The sequence below is a fragment of the Monodon monoceros genome, unplaced genomic scaffold (genome assembly GCF_005190385.1).
Source record: "Monodon monoceros isolate NGI ecotype Baffin Bay Population unplaced genomic scaffold, NGI_Narwhal_1 Super_Scaffold_12, whole genome shotgun sequence".
In the NCBI taxonomy this organism is placed as follows: Eukaryota; Metazoa; Chordata; class Mammalia; order Artiodactyla; family Monodontidae; genus Monodon; species Monodon monoceros.
The window spans coordinates 78,442,331-78,458,234 of NW_021703768.1; the positions used below are offsets into that span (position 1 = coordinate 78,442,331).

General features: G+C 40.4%; 1 protein-coding gene across 7 annotated transcripts in view; it reads left to right on the plus strand.

Annotated features, from left to right (window-relative positions):
• The window catches only part of CAST (calpastatin), a 128,494-nt gene that overhangs the window by 83,427 nt on the left and 29,163 nt on the right, over positions 1–15,904 (plus strand). For all 7 annotated transcript variants that reach the window (XM_029217991.1, XM_029217992.1, XM_029217994.1 and 4 more), the window contains 10 exons: positions 503–586; positions 4,844–4,912; positions 6,098–6,196; positions 7,718–7,798; positions 8,450–8,488; positions 8,980–9,072; positions 9,218–9,307; positions 10,615–10,716; positions 13,998–14,081; positions 15,360–15,407. In XM_029217991.1, coding sequence (XP_029073824.1) covers positions 503–586; positions 4,844–4,912; positions 6,098–6,196; positions 7,718–7,798; positions 8,450–8,488; positions 8,980–9,072; positions 9,218–9,307; positions 10,615–10,716; positions 13,998–14,081; positions 15,360–15,407 — 789 coding nt within the window. The remainder of the gene's footprint in view (positions 1–502; positions 587–4,843; positions 4,913–6,097; positions 6,197–7,717; positions 7,799–8,449; positions 8,489–8,979; positions 9,073–9,217; positions 9,308–10,614; positions 10,717–13,997; positions 14,082–15,359; positions 15,408–15,904) is intronic.

A 15,904-nucleotide genomic window follows, 5' to 3' on the forward strand; every position in this document is an offset into this window, starting at 1 on the left:
CTTTTTCATTGAGAGCTCTTGGAAGATAGGAAATAGGCCTGCTTAACAATATACCTTATATCAGAGACTGCAAATTTGTGGCCCACCAATTGCAGCCACTTGTGTATTTTATTTGGCTTACAGTAATCAAAATGATCTTTAATTAGCTGCCAACAAATAAAGTCAGAATACTTCACATAAAATGCAAATTTCTAGCTTCTCTTGAAAAATTGGAATATCTGCCAACAGTAGGCTCACATGGCAACAATTGACTAGAGGCCTTACAACCTTGTATGTGCCCACGTGGCCCACTTCGCCTATGTGTGTTAACCTGCATGGGCTCTGTAAGCTCTTGAGTCCAGCTGTATGTGCCCAGCATTGCATCATATGCAGTAGAAGCTAGTGACCATTTCCCTACAAGATGTCTGCTAGGGGAAACTGGCTCCTTAGTGACATTTGAAATGTATGATCTTGAAAATAGTCATTCAGAGATACTTAGTTCTGTCAATCTTTTATCCTTTAGACTGAGTCACAGGACACAATTTCCAGTGGTGGAAAGAGTGCTGTTACTGGCATAGCTGCAGCATCTGGCAAACCAGTTGACAAGGTGAGCACACATAAAAGATGTAACATGAACAGGGGCCTCAATGCTTATCAGGTCTCTTTTATGAGAAACATATGCTCAGCGAAGACCCATTCTACCTGGCTGGCTCTGTTTAACCATTCAGTGTTCCAGTGCTGTCACAGTCAAATAACCTGTCGTTTGCTAAAACTGAACACTTCATGTGTGAAATTTTATGAAGAAGAGCATGCATCTGAAGGATAGAGAGAGAGCAAGACACCAAAAAGACACTATTTATTGAATGAATGATTTTAAAATTCATGCATTCAATAAATAGTTACTATTCAGTGGAATATTACTCAGCCATAAAGAGAAATGAGATTGAGTTATTTGTAGTGAGGTGGATGTACCTAGAGTCTGCCATACAGAGTGAAGTAAGTCAGAAAGAGAAAAACAAATACCGTATGCTAACATATATATATGGAATCTAAAAAAAAAAAAAAAAACAATGGTACTGATGAACCTAGTGGCAGGGCAGGAATAAAGACGTAGACATAGAGAAGGGACTTGAGGACGTGGGGAGGGGGAAGCTGGGATGAAGTGAGAGTAGCAGCGACATACATACACTACCAAATATAAAATAGCTAGTGGGAAGCAGCTGCTTAGCACAGGGAGATCAGCTCGGTGCTTTGCGATGACCTAGAGGGTGGGATCGGGGTGTGGGATAGGGACGGTGGGAGGGAGCCTGAAGAGGGAGGGGATATGGGGACATACGTATGCATATGGCTGATTCACTTTGGTGTACAACAGAAACTAACACAGTATTGTGAAGCGATTATACTCCAATAAAGATCTATTAAAAAAAATTTTTTTAGACCCCATAAATAAATAAATAAATAAATAAATAAATAGTGACTAAGTGCCATGCCATGTATAAGGCCTCATCAATACCAAGGAAATTAAAATGTGAGTTGACTCAGATCCTGCCTTCAAGATTTATGGCTTTGAAATAAAGCACATAAAATTGCCATGAGCATTTGAATAAGCATTACTCTCAGATTTTAATATGAACACTGCCATCTTGAAATGAGTAAATTATGTGCAGTCATGACACCTACATGGATTGATATGGGAGGTTTTCAAAGGAGCATCACAAGCCCTCTCAGGAGAGAGTATATGTGCCCCACTGGCAAATTAGGGGCACCTTCCTTAGATCCTTTGGAGAGACTAGCTTGGGAATGTAAGACAAGAAGTAGTCTACCTTTTCTACCCATAGGAATACAGAGTTAGCAATCAGAGTTAGTAATCAGTTTGGAAGCCATATCGTCCTAGAAATGCTAGGACGTATTTCTCTTAAAGCCACAAGTAACTAACTGAAGCAACAGTAAGATGGAAATGAAAGCAGAAAAAAAGCAATACGTGTTTATCTGTTTTCCCGCTTCTCAAAATGGGCACAGTTATCCCTCTGCAGGCTAAGTAAAGTAAGGAAAGTCATAGGATAAAAGTATGGCCCATCTCCCTGAAACATCAGTTTTTCTTAGATTTCGGAAAAGAAAAGGCACATTATTTTTCTCCAAACTAATGCAGAAAGCATGTGGCATGATGGCAAAATTTACATGAACTTTTAAATGAAAATACTCAACTTAAAATAAAAAATGTTTTATTTTTTCCAGCAGACCCCTTGTATATACCTTGAGATCCCTACCCCCATCCTGGGGATACACTTCACTCTCTTGTGTTGATGAGGGATAACTAGATGCCATGGTTTGGAAAATGGATAAATTTAAGACAGAGGCTTAGATCTCTTAGAATAGGTTTAAAATGTAATTTGAACCTATTCTGAGAGATTTGTAAATGTAATTTTGTAACCTATTTGTAAATGTATTTTTCAAATTTTGATAATTTGAAAATTTATGCCACACATCATCTAGCCAGGGTTATCAGTAAAATCTAAGCAATAAAATTAGGCGAGGTTTATACGGAATTCTGCTGTGCATTGACTTGTGCTACGACTTGTGGCAAATCATTTCACTTTTCTTTGCCTCTGATTTGTCTCCCAGAAAACGGAATTGGTCAGATCTGCTTTTTCTTTTTTAGTCCATACCATGTGTAAAGCACTGTGGACTGTGGTCTGACTCTGCAGGACACTGAGCTGCAGGCTGACCCCTCTAGGGGTGGGATAAAACTGTGTACCCAGGACTGCATTCAAGGCAGATTAAGACAAGTCCCCACAGGGAGCTGTTTGAGGAGAGAGGGGGTCTGTCTGATTCGGGGGAATCCTTGGGGACTCTGAGTAGATCCAGTTTAAGTTTGGCATGAAAGGATAGCTAGGATTGCAGGCTTGCAAACATAACAAGGGAGAAAAATATAAAATGTGATCTGGGTACAAAGTGCATTATGGTGTGGGTGAAGCACAGGAGAGGTAAGTGGGACTGTAAGACCAGAAAGACAGGTCGAGGCGCTGCTGTGGAGAATGTAGAGGTGTGTTAATCCATGTGGTAGTGATACAACGGGCAGCAGGTAAGCATTGAAGATTAGAGAACAGATGGAGAGATGCGATTAAAACCAAGCGATTAAAACCGAAGAATTAAGCGACCGCAGTGGCTGGGATGAGACGGAATAAGAGATCTTAAGGTGGGAGGCTGGTCAGGGGCTGTTTCAGTCATCCTGGGGAGTCCAAAGTCAACCTAAATTAGAACTGGGATAGAATAAGTGAGCGGGGAGCAATGCAGGAGACGTTGCAGAGGTAAAACTTTCAGGTTTTAGGAAATGAGTGGCTGCAGTGTGCAAAGGTGAAATAAAATCTCAGATAACCTGGGGCTTCAGCGTCTCAGTGAACCAGGTTGCTAACCCTAAGGTTCGTGCCAGTGCAGGGGCAGCACCTGCAGGAGTGAGCACCTCTTAAGTGAGCCTGCTCCTGATTGTCACTGACAGGTGGACAGAGGTCAGAAGGAGAACTGCTGGAGACAGAAAAGTGATACCTGCTTTTAGACAGGTTGAATTGAAATGTCTGAGGTGCCCCGAGAGAGGCGATTAGCACATTGTTTTGGAGTCCAGGTGAATGGAAAGGGAGAAGCAGGGAGAGAGGGGAGAGTGAAACTGAATGAACATCTGCATGAGGTTGTGGTTCAATCAAGGAGCTGGATTCAATTGCCAGGACTCAGGCTCACCCTGATGCTCCCCACGGTCTCTTTAATATAACAAGTATAGCAATCACTTATTTAGTACTTATTTATATATCTAGTACTTACGAGTACTTAGCGTGTGCACAACTACTGGCTTTCATACTTTAATAGATGAATTAGTTTAATCCTCACAACCCCCTGCAGTAGGTGCAGTCACTGTCCTGGTCTCATACATGAGGGTACAGAGGTTCAGGAGGAGACGTGACCTGCCTGAAGCCTCCTGCGGCCAGTGCGTGTGGGCTGGTGTGCAAACCCAGACTGTCGGAGCCTGTGCTCTCCACCTCCAAGCTCTGCTGCCCAGATTTCAGAGACCTTCACAGAAGACAATTCCCTGTTGTCTTAAACCCAGCGACTTCACCAGTTCGTTCCTGCTTAGCCCTGAAAGCATTTGGCCCCTGACCGTAGAGAATGATTGCCTAGGACCACCAGTACAGACAGAAACGTGTGTGGCAGGGGGCAAAGCAGGAGAGATGCCAGAGGTGGCAGAGATGCCAGCACAAAACGGGGATGGTGCTGTGAGAGATGAGAGTCGGGAGAGGGGTGCTCACCAGAGTAACTCAGAGAAGATGATGTCTGGGTAAAGGCACGGGAACTGCAGATTGGAAAGTTATTGACAATCATTGATGGAACAACTGAAGCCGTGGTGGGAAGGACATTGATTTTAGGGAGATGAAAGAAAGAATGAGCGATGAGCTACCAAAGCAAGGCAGGGTGGAGGTCTTGATGTGACCGAGAGAACAACATCTAGACATAATGGCTGCTTGTAATAAGAAGGAATTCATGGGTGTTGCAGAGATTAGCTGTGGGCCCTGGGAGAGGCAACCAAGAGCAGTGAAGAAAGAGAAGGGCAGTGCTGGATTCAGATCTCAGTGCTGTCCTTTACTGTGTGACCTGGGAAGTTACTCAACCTCTCTGAGCCTTGCTTGTCACATCTCTAAGTGAGATTAATATTATCAATATTAATATTATTTATGCTTTTCTGAAAAAGGATATAACACATAAAGTGTCTGGCACAGATCCATGTTATGTTATAATGTATTCATTTTAAAGTCTGTAATATTATTGAATTTTATAAAGATATATGAGGAGTTTTTCTTTCTTTCTAAACCCCCACCAGAATAAAGAAAGTAAATCATTAATGTCAGCCGTACCAGTTGAATCCAAACCAAGTGAACCCTCTGGAAAGGTATGAAGATAGCAGTGCCTTTTTACATATTTATTCATAGTCTCTGTGTCTATTGTGATCTGATTTCTTGAGGGTAAACAATATGAGGTGAGGGTAACTTAAAGGACCTTTTTAATGAATTATTGTTTGAAGCTAATATGACTGGGTTGAAAGTGGGATTTTCTCATGTATGTTTGTAACATTTTACATTCTAACCCTGTGTTCTGGAAACTCCAGTTAAGTCTCATGGAGTTTACATTCCAGTTTCCCTCCTGCAAATGCACCTTCTTTAACCAGAGGTGTCACTAAAGAATGCCAGGCACTTCTTCATTCTGAAATTCCCAATTGAATCAGTCTAAAGCTAACAGGCCTCACATTCTATTACACAATCAGGTGAGTTCCTAAAGTTGTAGTGGAAATATGGTAGTTGCAAAAAAAAATGTAAACAATCATTTTTAAGCTGAGTTAAATAGTAAAGGGTCTTTCCTCAAATTGTTTTCCCCTTCAAATGTAGCTTATTCTTCACAATGAATCATTCTTAACCTCAGAAACAGGATGGAGGCACTCTTTCATTCATTATACTGAGTTAAGCCCATATTGACAGAATAAACTGTCACTTCTTGTAAATTTAACGGCTCTTTCAGGGAATTTCTATTTGTAAGCATCTTCAGACAAGCAAGTGAACAAAAAGCCACAAATGAATAAAAGAACACAGGGCAATCCATTTTTGAAATACATTTTATTTGGAAGAGGTGGAAATGATTGATAAGCAAAAATACTAAGCATTTCCTCTCTTGCATATAGCAACATGATCATAATTCTCTGTAGTTTGTTTCATTTTTTCTTTAAACTATCAGTACAGTGGTCTGGCAGCTGTAATGAACCATACACTTGTCCATGTAGTTCATGCCTTTAGACTTATTGAAATTGTGGTTCTTAACCTGAATGTGGCTTTCTATCTTGCCAACCTAGAATCTGTAGGTTGGAACCTAGAACCTAGGTTCCTAGAACCTAGAACCTAGAATCTGCCAACCTAGAATCTGGGACTTTAAATAATAAGTTCTATTACAGACGAGATTTTAACCACTTAAGAACTTTTGGTGTTTGGTATTTTTCTACACAGAATGTTTTTTTCGGTAGTTAAAAAATCAAAATGAAATACGTGTAACAAATAACATTTACATATCCGCTCTTTTTGTTTTCCAGTTAGGCATGGATGCTGCTTTGGATGACTTAATAGACACTTTAGGAGAACCTGAAGAAACTAAAGAAGATAATACAACATATACTGGACCTGAAGTTTTGGTAAGTGATCTTGATGTCGATAAAGATTCATACTTAATGAGTAGGAGAGCTAGTAGGTCATGGTCATGATGCACAAAAGAATATATAGCGTTGTGTCACTTGGAGAGAAACAGTATGCTGTCAGTATCAGTAATAGCAACTGAAAATTAGTGTTGTGGATGGAAACTGTCCTAAGGTGGCTATGCGATTCCGTTGATCAGCAAATACTGATTGATTGTCTCTGCTGAGACTGCAGCTGGGATATAGTCTGTTGGATCACAGAGACTTATTTTCTTTCTTCGAGGCTTAAGTCCAGTGGCCTTCGACTTATTTTAGTTTCCAGATATTTCCCATCCTATCACTTGAACTTATCTTGATTTCTAGATATTTTCTATCCTCAGTTCATCTCTATTCCTGATTCATAAAAAGCAAGAAAGTTATGTTCCTTGGCATTAATAAAAGACATTCCATAGACTGTAAGAAAATATTGCAACAGTCATAACAAAGGATTTGTTTCTAGAATTTATGAAGATTTTTTAAAACTGAGAAAAAGACAACCCAATAGAAAATTAGGAGAAAATTTGGCCAATAGACACATGAAAGTCTCCCTAGTAATTAGGAAAATGGTACTAAAACACAGAGAGATAGCACTTCATACTCATCTGATTGGCAGAAGTGTAAAAGTCTGACAACTGGCCCAGAGCCTGTGGATGTCAGATGAAGATGTGCACACCCTCTAACCAGCAATCCCACATCTAGAGAGACTTGCTGAAGGGAGCCTTGCCCAGGTGTATAAGGAGTTCTAAGAACAGGTGAAACATTTGGAAATGATTTTGTTCAACAGGAGACAAGATGATATAGTGGAACACTTTATAGTGGTTAAAATGGCTTATTCATGTATCAATATGGATAACATTACAAAAATATAACTTTGAATTAAAATAGTACATTACCAAATGACATAAGAATTTGATACCATTTATATAACACTTGAAAATAGGCAAAGTAATGGTGTATATTGATTATGGGTATCTACATGTGGAATAATTGTTTTAAAATATACTCAACTTTACATTGATGGATGTGATAAAGTTCAGGATGATGGCTATCTCTGGAAAACAAGGAAGAGGGATTGGATTGGAGAGTGCTAAAAAAGAAACATCACTCTGATTTTTTTCTTATTATGTACAAAATAACTAGATCTGTTGAGTTATATAGAAATTCACTGTTATCAACTGCTCTTTTGTAGGTATAGAAATATTAGATAATGAAAAATATTTTTAAATAAAATGCATTTTATATATGAATGAAATTTAATATAGTGGTTTGAATATTTTATAGCATTACTAATGGGTTAAGCCAATTAAATATGGGCAAGTATTTGTGGAAACTTAGAATTTCAGAGTTGTGTAAAATATTGGCTTCTAGGTGATTTATATTTACTCAATAGTTCCATAAATTAATAATGCAATAGTACTTTGGTTTAAGAATATGTGTATAACATTCTCAGCTAATATCCTTATGTGTACGGTTTTCTTCTAGGATCTGATGAGTTCTACTTACATAGAGGAATTGGGTAAAAGAGAAGTCACACTTCCTCCAAAATATAGGGAACTTTTAAATGTAAGTTAAACAATCATTTACTTATACTTTATTGTTTCTTTTTTGGAATTATAATTTTTATCACATTAATATATCCAGTTTTTTTTAACTTAGATAATATAATGGGCGTGCAAAATTGTCATTATTCTGAAGCTCACTGTATTACTTTGGTAGGGCTGCCATATCAGAGTATCACAGACTGTATGGCTTAAACAGCAGAAACTTACTGTCTCACAATTCTGGGGGCTAGAAGACTGGAATCAAGATGTGGGCAGGGTTGGCTCCTTCTGAAGGCTGTGAGAGGAAGATCTGTCTCAGGCCTCTCTCCTTGGTCTATAGATACCTACATGTGGAGTAATTCCACATCTTCTATGTGTACATATCTGCATGTTGTCTTTTCTCTACGTGGATCTCTGGGTCATTTCCCCCTTTTATAGGAACACTGGTCCTATTGAATTAGGGCCCCTTTTAATGTTCTCATTTAACCTTAATTACCTCTTTAAAGGCCCTGTCTTCAAATACAGTCATTCTGAGGTTCTAGGGGATAGGACTTCAGCATATGAATTTTGGGAGGACACAACTCAGCCCATAGCATTCACTGAGCTATGCATTTTGCCAATTGTAAGGATTAATTTTGCCTTCTCAGCATCATCAAATTAATATTTGTTTCAGAAAAAAGAAGGGATCACAGGGCCTCCTCCAGACTCTTCGGTGAGTTCACATAACCGTCTTCTAATATCAGATTTAACACTTTTTATATCTTTGGTTGGGGGGATAGAGTTATCAATTCTATATTTTGGGATTATGACTATATTAATCTCTAAATCAGATGAAGTTTCCATCTGTTCAGAGAACGGGGGTGGGCCTGGGGGTTGTTTCAATGCGTGTTTATTTCCTAAGTAGTTTTTTTGAGGGGAAGAAGAATGGGGACTAGAAAGTTTTAGGATAAATTAAATGTTAATAAAAATAGGATGAGGATATCCTAACATGTAATATGTTGAGAAGAGAGAAACAGGAAAATAATATTTATTGAGCATCCAGTTTCCTCCCAAACGTAGGCTTTCATCTGAGTTATTTCGTTGATCATCTCATTTGGTAGTCAAGGAATTGCAAAAGTACATTCTTCGTTTGCTGGGTTTATAATCTGATCTGTCACTTGAATGATTCCTGCGTGTGACCCGTCGTGCCACCTGTTTCTTTAGAAACCCCTGGGGCCCGATGATGCCATAGATGCCTTGTCATCAGACTTCACCTGCAGTTCTCCTACGGCTGATGGGAAGAAAACCAAGAAAGAGGTATTGTTTTTAATGTAATGAGGGAAACTTGTTAGAAACCATCTCATACTTTAAGACAACAACAACTTTTTAGTTCTGGTTATTACGATTTGGTTAATACGTTTCCTTCTTCTGTAAGTCAAATCTTTTGTATTTTGTTTTTCAGAAGTCTACAGGAGAGGTTTTAAAAGCTCAGTCAGCTGAAGTAATCAAAAGCGCTGCTCCACCCAAGGAGAAAAAAAGAAAGGTGGAAGAGGTATAAAAAAATTACTTCTTTAAAATTAAGCATGGTCCTCCTGACAGCAGTTGCTTTCCAGAGGCTCATCAGGCTGATTGGGGAGGACCCCAATAGTGCATCCCACCTACTGAGCAGCTTTGCTCCCTCGGGCCTGTGTAGAATAGTGAAACCAGTCAGGGTTATATTGGTCATCTCCAGGCAGGCCTGCTCTGTTTCTACAAATGCTTAGGGGTGATTTCAGCACACTTGCCTTGGCTGTGGAATAAGATTATCTCACCAACACACTACACAGAAGAGCAGGATCCCAGAGGAACTGCACTCTTGGGACATCAAATCTTCAACTTGATTTTCTAAAGGAGTTTGAGTCCTGTGAATCACTAGGGGGATGTTGTTATAGCTGCTTCTCTCCACCTTAACCACAGTTGACTATAACTTAATCCTTGTGAATCCTGAAAGGTGGCACTGCAGCCCTGGGCTGGATGAGAAAACATGCCCCATCTGCAGATGGTCCAGATAATCCAACGAGCCGTTTCTTTTTTTTTTTTTTTTTTTTTTTCCGGTACGTGGGCCTCTCGCTGTTGTGGCCTCTCCCGTTGCGGAGCAACAGCCTCCGGATGCGCAGGCTCAGCGGCCATGGCTCACGGGCGCAGCCGCTCCGCGGCATGTGGGATCTTCCCAGACCGGGGCACGAACCCGTGTCCCCTGCATCGGCAGGCGGACTCTCAACCACTGCGCCACCAGGGAAGCCCCAAGGAGCCGTTTCTGTTGCTGCTGCTCTGCCACTCGCTCCTGGGGTGGGCGGTTTATTTTTATCTGGCTTGAGGAGCAGCGAGAGCACCACACCCCTGGGAGTGGGAGTTCCTACAGCCATCAGCCACTTCAGGGCCCCCTGCTTCCTGGGCTTAGCCGTCGTGCTGAAGGACAGGGTTGTCAGAAGTCATTTTTAGAGACATTTTTAGAAAAAGAAAAGCAGGATACTGAAAGTTTACTTCTTGCAGCTTTTATTTTGATATGAGTATTTTATAATATAATTATTATTACAGTTACACTTCTAGCTTGCTAAGTAAGAGGTGAAGTGTACCTCTGAGAGCACTGTTACTGTAGAAACGAGTCCTAAGCCCCAGTTTTCACTCACTGGTAAGTTCTTCTTTCTTTCTCTCTCTTTTACTAGGTTTTAAATAAAATTGCCTTCCTAGAGTCCTTCCCCAATCCACAACTTATTCTTAGAGTTTTAAAATTTTGAATTTCACAAAGAAATGGGTGGATTGTTTAGGTTGAGGAGATGTTCTCTTTTTAATGTACAGAATTTTTTTTTCCCCTCACAGGACACAATGAGTGATCAGGCACTCGAGGCTCTGTCAGCTTCGCTGGGCAGCCGGAAGCCAGAACCTGAGCTCGACCTCAGCTCCATTAAGGAAGTCAATGAGGTACTGACCTTGGAGTTCACATACAAAACCTGTTAGTCTTCAGGTTACAAGGTTACAAAGCTAATGCGTTACACATGTTTAGAATTCTTGTACCATTTTTATTTTCTTAGAGATTTTAAATGAACTGTTCTTTGTCCTGCCTTACTTTCAGGGTATGGCTAATTTAGATATTTATTGCTGGGGAGTTAGCAACCAAAAAGGATATTTCAGTGTTTGTCTTGTTAACCATCTAGAATTTTAATACTTAAAATGAACACTAATCTTCTTTGCCAATTCTCAAACGACACCTGACTAAACAAGATAACAACGAAGGCAGTGGCCTGGTGACAAATAGTTTTGTCTGCTCTCATGGAAATTGGACATTTGTATTTTCAAAAGGTTCCAGGTGCTTCTCTTTATAAGGAGAGAGGGAGATGGTTGCAGATGGGGTGGGAGATCCTTTTTATAACTATGGGGGAAAATGTTGAAAACTTGTCCCAAATTAGAATAAAATCAAGCAACAATTACTTTATAACTGGATTTGCTGCGTGTTTAGAGTGTGCTGCTGGGGAGAGTTTACCCCACCACACGCCAAGACCTTAACAAGCCTTACGAGCCCAAGCAAGCTTGTATTTGGCAGAAGAGAGTGTTCATATTAAATTTCAATTTTTAAAGAATTGTTGAACTGAGTCCTCTGGGGGAAAAGAGGAGGGAAGGCATAGAGCCGCCCTGTGGGCATCCTTGGCCAGGCATTGTGGTGGTGGTGGGGACCCTCAGGGGCACCAGCCTGTCAGCTCAGGGTGGGAGCTGGCACTTGTCGCTGTCACAACACTGCTGCCTCCGCTGTCACTTCCTGTTCTGAGTCACCGGGGAAGGTGAGTCTCGCTGACTCTCAGCAACGCCCCCTGAGTCTGGGACTGCCCTGGTCTGAAATGGGCCAGTTTCTATCTTCGACTTTCTCTGAGGTCTTGCCGGGCGCAGTGTGGCACGACAGGCTTTGCAAAGGCGAACACAAGGGAGCAGGGGAAGCAGTCCTTGTCCTCCAGGACCAAGTAATGTATTGGGAGAAAGGGAAACTTTGATGACAACATAGTGCGAGGTGCACAATGTCTCAAGGAAAGGGTGGTCCTGGCAGGACCCTGGCGGTCCACCACCGAGGGCTGCATGGCAGCCAGCCAATGGCACATCTGCCTCAGGCTGTTTACAGATGGTTAAGGTGATTTAAGAAGATGATAATTTGGGGGCAGAAAGTGTAAACATAATCCCAGGATGAAAAGACTCTTAGAGTGACTAAAATCAGTTAGGTAGATGTAAAAAGGTTACGTAAAAATAACTTTTAAACAGTTTGGGTTTAGGGATGCATATAAATGTATTAAATTTCCTCTAGAAAGTTAGCAAACTCCTAAAATTTGAACAAAAAGGACTATTCTACTCTTAACACTAGTTTTCCTTTTTAATTGTGTACAAAGTGTAAAGATTCTCCAATCCTCTGGATTCTTAAGTTGAATTTTTAGCACCTGATGGTGAATTCACTACTTCCTGGGTAGTCTGCTGTGATAAGGCTCATAAAGGTCGATATGTGATAGGAGTCCACGGCCACTCCAGCACGTTCCGCACCAGGTGATGCTTCAGAGAAGAGGTCCATGCCTACTTGTCATTCTCATAATGTATCATAATGCATTTATTCTGTAGTGATACCTCATTATTAATCTCCCCTATTTCTAGTGTAGTTACCTAGTCTGTAACTATTTCAATTCAGGGGATGTTTGTTTTCACCTCCTACTGGACACAAACCCACAATGCAGTCATTTAAAGAATATAAAGATCAAAGAATAGAAAGGATCTAGCTGTGCATGTGACTCACTGTTCACAAGCCTAAGTGGAGAGGACAGTCCTATACAGGTGACTCTTTCATGAGGACTGTTTTATAGCCAATGACCTCACAAATCCCTGAACTGGGGAGTACCACTATATAACAGGACTTACTTCATATCCTGCAGTAGAATGTAACGGGAAATATTTTTTTAAAAATCCTTTCATCCCAGTTATTATTCTATAGAACAATACAACTGTAATTCCAAAGCCTAGAAAAGTACCTGGCTTATTAAAAGTGCTCATTAAATATTTTAAAATTAATCAACTAAGCATTCAATGGAGAACCACAATCTTAGGCTGAGATGTAGATGGGAGCAATAGGCTGAGCTAGAATCAGCTAAATACCCACGCCACCCACCCCCCCAGCACACACACTTTTGTGCCCAGGAGCTCCTTGATTTGTATTTAAATCCATACCTTGATACAGGTACAAATTATTACATATCATGGAACTTTGCATTACCCACCAGGAGTTTAAAATCAAATGTTATATCCTAGAAGCCACTGATCTGCCATGGAACTGCACTTTTATTTGTAATGCATTTGGTTGTGCGTGGTTCAGTAATCCAGTGACGTCTTGGTGTTACTGAAGGGAGTTCTTTTAAAAGCAGTAAAACCAGGGCCTCCCTGGTGGCGCAGTGGTTAAGAATCCTCCTGCCAATGCAGGGGATACGGGTTCAAGCCCTGGTCCGGGAAGATCCCACATGCCGTGGAGCAGCTAAGCCCATGTGCCACAACTACTGTGTACTCTAGAGCCCGTGCTCCGCAACAACAGAAGCCACTGCAATGAGAAGCCCACGCACCACAAGGAAGAGTAGCCCCCACTCGCCACAACTAGAGAAAGCCCGCACGCAGCAATGAAGACCCAACGCAGCCAAAAATAAATAAATAACTTTTTTTTTTTTTTAAAAAAAGGGAAAACTAATTATCCTTGGATCAGCCAAGATTTGTGATGGGATGCCTCTCCCCTTTCTGAACCGTGTTTAACATTCATGAGAATTGGTTGTTTTCTCCCCCTTAGATAACTGCCTCTTTCAGTACGACAGGTGGAGGCTGTAAAATAATTGCAGCCAGCTTGTGCACTGTGCTTACCTTTCTTCAGAGGATATCTTATTTAATTTTCTCTGCTGATCCTTACAAGTCAGCAAGCTAGGTAAGGATTCTTAGTAGCCCCATTTTACAGCTCAAGAAACTGAGCCGAAGAAAGCCTAGGTGGCTTCCCAAGGTCATAGAGACAGGGCAGGGACACCTCCCCGGGATTCCTGGCTGTGTTGTTTTTTTGTCTGTCACCCTACACTGCCTTCCTCCTAACTGCTCACCGGGCACTTTAATCTGATTTGGTCTCCTCCACGACACCCATGGATAAAGTGATGTCTTATTTCACATGTATTATCGAAATGCTTATTTTTTTTCTCCACCTTCCTCAGGCAAAAGCCAAAGAAGAGAAACTAAAGAAGTGTGGTGAAGATGAGAAAACAGTCCCACCAGAGTATAGATTAAAACCAGCCACGGTACGTTGTTTGCCACGGTGTGTGACAGCAGCTCACTCCTCCTGCCTTCGCATCGCATTTTGTCCTGTCTGTCCCCATGATGCTTAAGGACGTGTCTGATATTAACTCTGAAGACCCTGAACGCTTTATTCTCTGTCTTCTACAGTTGGACCCTTTAAAAGAGGGTTTCCTAAGTAATGACCGTGTGGTCATTAAAATTCCCTCAAATTCAAGTGTTTCAGCTGTTAACCATGCTTGACATAGGTCCTTAACCTTAAAGCAGAGGAATAATTTGGGAATAATATTTTCTCTAACTGCTATATGGATAAAAGCACATAGATCTTCTAAGTGGTAGATAAACATACAATGATTTACCAGTATCCTCAGTGAAGATGGTTTTGTTATTGTTGGTTTCAGTTTGACATGAGGATGATGGACTTATTCCTGTACTTATATTTGTAATTTATCTTTGAAATGATACACATAAACATATGGTGGAAAATAGCTACAATGCTTATATATGGAAAGTTTCTCATTTTTTAGAAACATTCTAAATTGTGAATTCTGAAAAACCAGTTTTATAGGAATGATATCTTACCTCTTCACCCTGGGTTGGAGAATTGAAGCTTTTTTCAGTCTTTCATTGATGTAGCTGCATCTTTCTAGCCAAAGAACTTTTTTAAAAATTCTACTTCCTTATCCAAAAGATGAAAATTATTTTTCAGTAATTTTTAAATTTAATTTTATTTATTTATTTATTTTTGGCTGCACTGGGTCTTCGTTGCCGTGCGCGGGTTTTCTCTAGGTGTGGCGAGCAGGGGCTACTCTTTGTTGCGGTGCACGGGCTTCCCATTGCGGTGGCTTCTCTTGTTGTGGAGCACGGGCTCTAGGCATGCAGGCTTCAGTAGTTGTGGCACGTGGGCTCAGTATTGTGGCACACGGGCTTAGTTGCTCTGCAGCCTGTGGGATCTTCCTGGACCAGGGCTTGAATTCCCCATGTCCCCTGCATTTTGGCAGGTGGGTTCTTAACCACTGTGCCACCAGGGAAGTCCCTTCAGTAACTTTTAAAGAAAAGTAATTGCATTATATTTTATAGCATTTGGTTTCTTGATTTTTACAGCTCAACTCCTTATTCTGATACTTTATAAAAAAATTAATTTGAAACACAAACTCACTCAGATATATGGCAAAAAAGAAAATCTCTCCTCTCAAATCCTGGAATTTCTAAAACAAACTTAATGGGACAAGAAAGCAAAATTTTCTATTCATTTTAAATGTATTTTTAATTTCACTTTACAGGATAAAGATGGAAAACCACTCTTGCCAGATGTTGAAGAAAAACCCAAGGTTAGGAAATAAGTGTTTTTTGATACTTAGAAAACAATAGAACTGTAAGGTATAAACAGATAATTTTGACAGACCAGATCTCACTGTAGAGACTTGCATGCCAGCCTACTATTAAGGAGAGAGGAACTTTTGACAGCAACACCTGGCTTAGATCTCTGACTCTTTTTCACATATTTTAATGATTATTTATCTCATGAATTATTACAAAATATTACAAATTTACAGGTGATGTTCGTTGAACGTTAGGAGCCGATATCAAGAGGGCCCTTAAATTAGCTTGTTAGCACTTGGTTTGATCCTAATTACAGCATCAGGTGCTCTAATGGTTCTATGCTGCCTTTACTTAATTTGGTGTTCATCAGCATAGTTACCTATCATGATGATATTAAGCAACTACATTTATTAGTCACTTACTATGTGCCTGACACTACACTAAATGGTGTTGTGTGTTATCATTTTGAGTCCTCACTGAATGAGGAAGGCACTATTATTATTCC